Source organism: Thamnophis elegans, chromosome 3 (assembly GCF_009769535.1).
Source record: "Thamnophis elegans isolate rThaEle1 chromosome 3, rThaEle1.pri, whole genome shotgun sequence".
In the NCBI taxonomy this organism is placed as follows: domain Eukaryota; kingdom Metazoa; phylum Chordata; class Lepidosauria; order Squamata; family Colubridae; genus Thamnophis; species Thamnophis elegans.
The window spans coordinates 91,383,149-91,392,052 of NC_045543.1; the positions used below are offsets into that span (position 1 = coordinate 91,383,149).

At 38.9% G+C, this 8,904-nt stretch overlaps 1 protein-coding gene across 1 annotated transcript in view; it reads right to left on the minus strand.

The window, feature by feature from the left end:
• GRAMD2B (GRAM domain containing 2B) overlaps positions 1-6,289 on the minus strand; it is a 44,101-nt gene extending 37,812 nt beyond the window's left edge. The window contains exon 1 of the mRNA XM_032214644.1: positions 5,652-6,289. Within this exon, the coding sequence (XP_032070535.1) occupies positions 5,652-5,740 (89 nt within the window). The 5' untranslated portion in view covers positions 5,741-6,289. The remainder of the gene's footprint in view (positions 1-5,651) is intronic.
• Positions 6,290-8,904: the final 2,615 nt, after the last annotated feature.

Below are 8,904 nucleotides of genomic sequence, written 5' to 3' on the forward strand. Positions count from 1 at the left end.
AAAGCACTGTAAAGCCAGTGGTGGGATTCAGCCAGTTCGCACCACTTCGGGAGTACCGGTTGTTAGTTTTCGGAGCAGTTTGGTGAATTGTCTGTTGCAAGAAATCATTAGGGCAGAGAACCGGTTGTTAAATTATTTGAATCTACCATTGTGTAAAGCAGTATATAAATCTAAGTGCTTTTGCTATATTCTTAAGGTTTCTTTTATTCAGCATTTTCAAACTTGTCAATACAAAGGACCTTAATAACTTAGAAATAGAGGTTTTTGAACTTAGTGTTTTTGAAAGTCTCTATTGTGGTTGTGAGCAAGATGGCTAATCATATCATTTCCCAATGGTCAAACTGATAGAAAACTGCTGCCCTGCATTCTTGTCACGAAGGACAGCTGTTCGGGGTATATGTAGGTGATATCCTGTAGAAGTTATCCTCAAGAAGAGGATCTCCTCAAGAAGTTCCAAGAAAGTGGCCTACTTCTTGGTTCCTTGATCTTTGCTGCAGTTATTGGCTCTACTTTTGTATAGCTATTTTCAGATCACTATACCTCCCCCAGAAGATTATCATTTAAGTTAACATAATGATGACTGCACCTGTCACTTCTAATTTTAACTTAATTTTAATTTAGTTTGTGAAAATACCTATGAAGCAAGCCATCATTTGCACACTTAAACAAAATAATACTTAAAATGGGCCATCAACCCCACATAGGACAAAGATACCATGTTACTAATCTTTTGCGGCAACTGACAATTGGCTTTATACTGCAAAAACATTTTTGGGATTGGAATATTGAACCTGGCAGTTACAGGTTCCTACAAGAAAACAGGTTAAGTCCTACTGAATTTTACATAGTTTATTCTTATGTAAGTATAACATGCAGCCTCAGTATAGAGATATTGTGCATTTATTTATTCATTTTATCTATTTCCCACCACAATTTATCACTCTTAGCTGTTATGATTACAGCAGAAATGGCCTGCCAACATTTTCTTTAAACAAGGTAGTTTCATCCTGAATTATGTATCAAATGTGTTTCAAACAACAGGTCTGAACTGAATTTCAGTAGAAACCTGTTGATCAAAATATATACTACTCTAAAAGAGAGCTACAAAGTGTGCAAGTGGATGCATTTTTCCAAAGCGATATGAAAGCTTAACTGTCTGTTTAGTTCTTCATGCAACCTGTCAGGAAAAATATAAGAGGAAAAAACAAAAGTGAGAAAGCACCTGCCACTTCAGATGACATCTGAAATTAAACTGGCAATCTTCGGAACAAAAAGGTATTATTTTCTTTAGAGTACAAAATGTTGCTTTGCTTACTAGAGCTAGTAATTTCAACTGGACTAGGTGCAAAGCTAGCAATCGAACATGATTGATTAAAATTTTCACAGCAATAGGGCAAATAATTTAATTTAAAACAACATGGCAACTAAATGCACAAGAACTGATGCAGTTTTAGGATTTTAAAATCCTATTATAGGATTTTACCCAATAAATTAATGCAAACTGACTCCATTAGGCATTTATTCTGTTTCTCAAACAAGTGGTGGCTTTCTGTGCAATTAATTTTATCTTAAAAAGGCTAAGATGAAATTGGAGAAGTACGCTATGTAAATCCTGACTTGCTGTTGCTGTTGCTGAACACAGCAACATCCCTACTGTTATCTGTGTGAGTTATTAAACAGTAAAGCAAGAGTGAAAACTGGTAAAATGCAGGATAAAAACTGGCATTTGTGACCATTTCCCCCTTTAAATTTCTTAAGTACAGCTTCTTAAATTCAGAAGCCACTGACTTCAAAAAGGATATTCAAATTGGTAGATCAGATTTCCTGCCATAGGCATAGATTCTTAAACACATGGATACAGAAATGATGAAATGTGTGTTTCCTCCTGTTGTACTTGCGTGTGACATTGCAAGTATCTAATAGAAGCTTGTTGCAACATCATATTAAGTATTTCATTTCCTGCCTCTTTAGCAGATGCCTATAAAACCTAATTTTTTTCTGATAGCCCTTCTTCATTTTTAGAAAATAATTGACTTGCTCCTACCTCACATTGGCCAATCTGGCTGTCTAGAAAGTCATTTTACTAGAGAGCAACAAATAGTATTTTAAAAAATTACAAACAATTGATAAAGCCACACAGCCCCCAAAGTAACTCTGGTCAGCGTATAAGGGTTAAATGCAACAACAATGTAATAATAATAACAACAACATGCCAGATATCATAGTTGTTGAGGACCGAAGCGTACAGTTTATTGATATCGCTCAGGATGTTGCCAGAGTTGAAGAAAAAGAACTGAAAAAAATCATGAAATATCACGACCTGGCCCTCGAAACTTGCTACCATGTCCAAGAAATTTACAAAACAAATCAAGAAATTGCAGCTTCTGCAATAATACCAGCGGAACTACAAAAAACTGTGCTACTTGGAACATTATATATTTTAAGAAGATACTTGGTTGATACCTAGGATGCTGGCAGCAATCCCTATCAACCATTAGCACCAGTCAATGGGATTTGTGACACATTTTTAAATTTTGGCTGAGTTTCATGTTTAATGAATAAAAGAGATAATAATATAAATAAATAATAAATAAAGTCTTTTTTTACTGTTCTGCCTTTTTATTTTTTGCTTTATTAGTAAAGTTGAATGCACTACCACATCAATTACTGAAGTATAAGGGAAATAGAGCACTGCTTTTGAAACCCACCTTTTGCATTTCATTGAGATTTAACTAATATTAGATTGGGCTTATGTCCTCCCACAAATAGCAGTTAGACTTAGACTTAGACTTATATACCGCTTCATAGGGCTTTCAGCCCTCTCTAAGCGGTTTACAGAGTCAGCATATCGCCCCCAACAATCTGGGTCCTCATTTCACCCACCTCGGAAGGATGGAAGGCTGAGTCAACCTTGAGCCGGTGAGATTTGAACCGCCGAACTGCAGAACTGCAGTCAGCTGAAGTAGCCTGCAGTGCTGCACTCTAACCACTGCGCCACCTCGGCTCTCTCTTCCATGAAATGGAAGTTCATGGTTTCAATTTGGGAATTTGGACTAGATGCTGATGATGTCTTTGAAAAATGTAAGTTCTACTTACATAAACTTACTAAATGTAAATACAGTTTGGTCATGCCAACTATAAAAATCTTTATTACTTGACAGTGTCAATTAATCAGTGGAATGGCTTGTCTTCTGAAGCTATGGGTGCCCCATTACTGGAGATTTAAAAGAAGAGACTGGGCAGTCATTTGTCCAGAATGGTATAGGGTCTTCTGCTTGAACCGGGGTTGGACTAGAAGACCTCCAAGGCCCCTCCCAACTCTGATATTCTGTTTATCTCCATTCCAAGGAAAATGGGAGAAATGAAAGAAAAATGGATTCTGAATATAACTTTATTCAATTCTTAATAAAGTGGCATACTAAATATATTCATTTGCAATATTTAGATTTGCACTTGTTTCATCCCTTTCTATTTCAAAAATCACTGATTGATACTGATGTGAATTATGTAATTAAAAAAGAAAGTCTATCAGCTAGCATGACAGTGAGAACAATTAACCAATGGAATGGCTGTAAATAGAGGTAGGTCATGTCAATTATAAAAAATCTTTATTTATTGGCAATGAGAAGAATTAATCAGTGGAATGGCTGCCTTCAGAAGTTGTGGGTGCTTCTGCAGATTTTAAAGAAGAGATTGGACAGCCATTTGTCTAGAATGGTATATGGTCTCCTGCTTGATCAGGGGACTGGGGTAGAAGACTTCCAAGGTCCCTTCCAACTCTGCTATTTATTCTGTCTATGCAAGACCAATGCAAAGAAATAACAGTGGAACACAATGCTGTATACTAATTTCAAAATGAAAAATGCGAGTTCCATCAAAAAAACAAAACAAAAAAACCTACCGAACACCCTTTTTCTAGCCCCCTTTCTTAAGTACAACAAAATCCAAACACTTTTTTCAAAGTGTTCCATAGGTTTCTTTTATGTCTTTCTAAAACTGTGTGTCAGCTACAAATTTGAGCTAAGGAACTATCTTTTGTAATTCCTAGAATGGAAGTATACAGGCCCACTACATTTTCCTTTTCAGTAAGCTAGCCTACTTAAAACCAGAGCCCCAAACTAGGTACTGTTTTCATCATTGGCACCATGCCAAGAAAGGTGAAGTTATCTTCCATGCTTTGAACTCCTTTTCTTTCATTGCTGAAAAGAGCTCAAAGGGGCTGATAGAAGAGGAAGCTAACAGATTGAAGACACATTTTCCAGATGCATTCCTAAATCTTCAAATTAAGCCACCCTCCTGTCCTGCGTAATTAGATAGAAATAAAATTTGATATGAATCCTACAGATAACACATTTGGCATATTAATTCTTGTGAATTAGGAAACTGTAATAATATCTGGCAGATTCATAAGGACTCTCTTTTCCTACCAGATGATATGAAATCTCAGGAAAGAGTGTGGAAGAAGCTAACTAGTTTCATCAATCCAATTGATAATATTGGTAATATTGGAATAAATCTATCAGAATAAATCAGCTTGGTATAGTGGTTAAAGCACCTGGCTAGAATCCTGGAGATTGTGCATTCTAGTCCTACCTTAAGAACAAGACAAGCTGGGTGACCTTGGACCAACCACTCTCTTTCACCCCTAAAAAGAAGGCAATGGCAAACCACTTCTGAAATTCTGTAAAACAATAACAACCACCACCTTGCAGGCAGTGGCCAAAAGTAATCACTGACTAAACAAAGCCTTCCATCAGAAGACCTGGATAGTCTTGGCAACTATAGCTTTATCATGTACTGCCATGGAATCTGAAAAAAAATCTCTATAATGTGATGAACCCTATTAGACTCTGGAGCTGAATCCAAGCTTCGGCTCTACAAAGTGGGCAACAAGACTGACCATATAATTGGCTCATCATCACCACCTGTTAAGACTTGCCCATAGAAAAGAGACATCCAAAATCATGTACTTCTCCAACCACCTGAGAACCAATCCTTCAGAGGCACTCAACGTAGAAATCAAGAAACATCATGGGAAAAGTTTCTGATTTACCCTTAACACAAGAGGCCAAATCACACTGAATACCAGACAAAGCTTAATTCATCTTCCCAACAACCAAACGGGGGGGGGGGTGTATCTATAGCATTTTATTACTTTTAACATAAACCATCAAACTATTGTGACCGCCCCCACCCAACACAGACACCAGAATATAAACTGACAGCAAACAGCACTCCTTTACAGCACTGATGATGTTACCTAGTTATGGTAATGAAACATCCCTAAGAAAACAAGCCCAGAGAGCACCAAGGTCCCCTTATTGAGATCCTTTCTGATATTGTAACCTGTTATATATTGTGCTGACAGAGAGTAAACAGCTGCCCCTCGCTTGTAGCCATTTGAACCCCCACTCCCGAGTCCGAGCATTGTTTGATGGGGTCAAGAACTGATCCCTTACCCAAGACTCTTCAGATCCAAACAAACTTTCCTCAGTCGCTCTTGAGAAGCGGGGCTTTCTTTTTAAAGTTTAGGCAAGCAACCGGCCAGGAAACTTCCTACCGTCTTTTGGCATAAAGAGGCGACTTTGTGGCTAGATCACAGGAGCCCCTAAAACTATTCCTTGCAATACACGTCCAGGCAGCATACTTACTGGATTAAAGCCGCTTTTTCCTTTTTACTGGCCACTCTGATGGGCTTTAGTTCGTCCCCGTCAGGCTGAAGATCAGTCATGAACACCATCGGGAAGCAAAAGTTCGCCTCTGCTAGGTCCTCTCCTCTGGCTCTACTCCCCCTTCTCCCTGCTGATAATATTCAAATGGGACTCCCTCCGAGCATTTCTAGCGTTTCCGCCTTCCTATCACATTACACTACTTCGCAAGCTCAAAGCACAAAATGAGACCGTGCGCGGGGTTTCCCCTCCCCCCTTCCCTTTTTCTTCCTTAGCCCCTAACTAACCTGAGCGAGTTTGAACTGGTATGGTTGCCCGCCCAGCTTTATAGGCTGAGGCACAGAGGGAGGAGAGAAGGAAAGTCCGGGAGCGAGCCAGCCGCCTTCTTCTCGACCCACAAACTCTGGAAGGAAAGAGAAAAAACCAGTCCCACCAGCTCGTCGGAGATTCACCCGATTATTCAAACACGGAAACGACAGCTCTTTTTACAGCTCAGCAGCTTTGAAAAAGTCGGATGAGAGGGTTAAGAAAAAATCGAGAGAAGATGGAGATCACGGTGGGACTGAGGGGACTGAAGCAATGAAATTCGTATTAAAAGTCTGCCCAAGGTGAAACGTGGAAGTGGAGAAAAAAAAAGTTGGAAGGTCATTTGGCCTGATCCTAAACTCTGGATAGGACCCCCTTCAAGGCACCTTAGGTGACTCTAAGGCTTATTACAGAGTTTAAATGATTCACAGCTGGATGTTTCCTGCTCAGCTATTGTCACTGGGTGGCTTATGAATACAAAAGGACCTCCTGAATGTTTCATGTGGGGGATAGGAATAAGAAAAAAAGGCCCTTTGGTCCCTGGTGTCTGAGGACTCACCTGAGCTCTTGGCTTGAAAGAGTGGCAGTGAGCTGTATGGGGATTAGCAATGAAATTAGCAAATTTCAGATTGGGCAAGTTTTCTGCTGATCTGAAGAATAGGTAGGGAGTGATTCAGTTTCCCAGTGTGGGAGGGCTTGAGGCAGGTAACATACAGGTTCCAAGCATGGAGACCCCACACACTGCTCCCATACTGGTAGGCTTAGGAATCCAGCCTTGCTTGGCAGATAGGATGGTATTGTTTCAGGTGGTTTTCTCTGATTGGAAACCTTCTAGCAGTTGGGTTTCTGAGGTCCCTGAAATTGCAGTATTCAGAGGACCAGCCTCAGAGAATATAAAGAACCCAAAAATTCAACCCTAAGCTATGAGTAGTCCTTGATTTATGAATACAATTGAGCTCAAAATTTCTGTTGCTAAGCAAGTGAGTTAAGTGAGTTTCACCCCATTTTATGATCTTTTTGCCACAGTTAAGTGAATCACTGCATTGTTGTGAATTACATGGTTGTTAAGTGATTTCAGCTTCCCCCATTGACTTTGCTCCACAGAAGCTGGCTGGGAAGGTTACAAATGGAGTTACGTGATCCCAGGACAGTACAACTGTCATAAATACCTGCCAGTTGCTAAGTGCCTGAATTTTGATCATGTGTCCATGGGCTGCATCTGTTGTGCGAAAAATAGTCATAAGTCACTTTTTTTCAGTGCTGTTGTAACTTCAAATGGCCACTTAGCGAATGATTGTAAGTCAAACATTACCCATAGTAGCATTAGGTTGGTCTAATGTTCCAGAATGGTTGGCCAAGTAAATTGAGCATTCTGAGAGTTTTAGTCCAAACATTTTGAGAGTGGGGAAGGTGAAAAAAAAACCACTGGTTTTGAGCTACAATATTGTCTTAATAGTAAGATAATGAATAGCTTGTTATTAGTCTATGTCAGTGTTTCTCAGTTTTAACAACTTTTAAGATGTATGGACTTCGACTCCTGGAATCCCCTAACCAACTAGATGGGGAATTATGGGAATTCAAGTCTATACATTTTAAAGTCGCCAAAGTTGAGGTTCTATGTCATCTTTTTCTAGCTGCCTGGAGAGCATTAAAAAAATGAGGACAGGATTTTCTGTGCATTTTTAACCAGAAAGCACATCATTTGTCCTGCCTTATCTTCTTGAATCTGTTAAAAATGACAGGGTCTCCTAACAATGAAAACTTTGAGGAATCAACACAATTACTCTTTGTGTTTTCCTCTTTAGTGGAGTTACATGCTCTTTCCCCAGGGGACACTTAACCTGCAATGACTTTCAAAACATTCAGCCAGATTTCCTAACACAATCACCACATTGATGTTGTTGTTCTGGATTTCACTTTTTTCTTGTGTAATTGTTAAGTGATTTCAAATCTTTTGTATGCTTCCAGTAAGGATTATGTCATTTAGAGTAGAGTAGCTGTCCCCTTTGCTTACCTCTAGGCCACTTTATGAAAGTGTTGCTGTGAAATGCAGTTTAAAAATTGTTAAATGCTACTGGAATTCAAGTTAGCATTCTGATATGATCTGAATCTTCAGGAGTTGAATAGTTAGCCACAACATTTTGCAGTTAAATGTGCTCATGGTTCTCACTCAACATATTAAGAAATTCCAGCAATTTTGAGATTCTGAGGGCAGTAGAGACCTCCCTGGGCATATCTCCCCTCCATTGCTAGTTATAACACGGGTTTCATTTGAAACAGATGAGGAATCCAATCACATTAAATTCATACTATATATCAGGTCTGTCAAATTCCTGACCCGTGGGCTGGATGTGTCATGTGCTGGCCACACCCTGCCCGGTTTAGCGAAGGGGGGGGGAAAGTCCTGATACGTCATGTGACATTGCCATAACATGCAAGTTTGACAACCCTGCTGTATACGGACTGATCTGATCTGTGCTTCCCAGATTAACATATAGCTTGGAAATCTTGCAGCTCTGTCAGTTCTGATTGGCCTGACATTTCCTGGCTTAAAACATATCAAAATAAATTTAAAAATGAGTGAAAGTACACTTGTCATATATTGTACACATTTAAGTCTAAATTTTCATGCACATTAAAAATATGTAGTTTAATGCAGAAAGAGGGTGGAAGGAATTATTACACCCACTTGTGAAACTGTATTTTCTAAATATAGTGATTCACCAATTTCTAGGGTGAATCATCATTCCTTATGGAAGTATGCAAGATAGAGCATGATATTAAAATTGTGATACAAATTGGATGTAACTATTTAAATCATCTTGTTATGGCCAATACAATTACCAATACTTGCAACTGAACCTAAATCACTGGCAACATTTGCATTATATTGTTATCAAATTAACTTACTAAAAACATTCATAGTCAC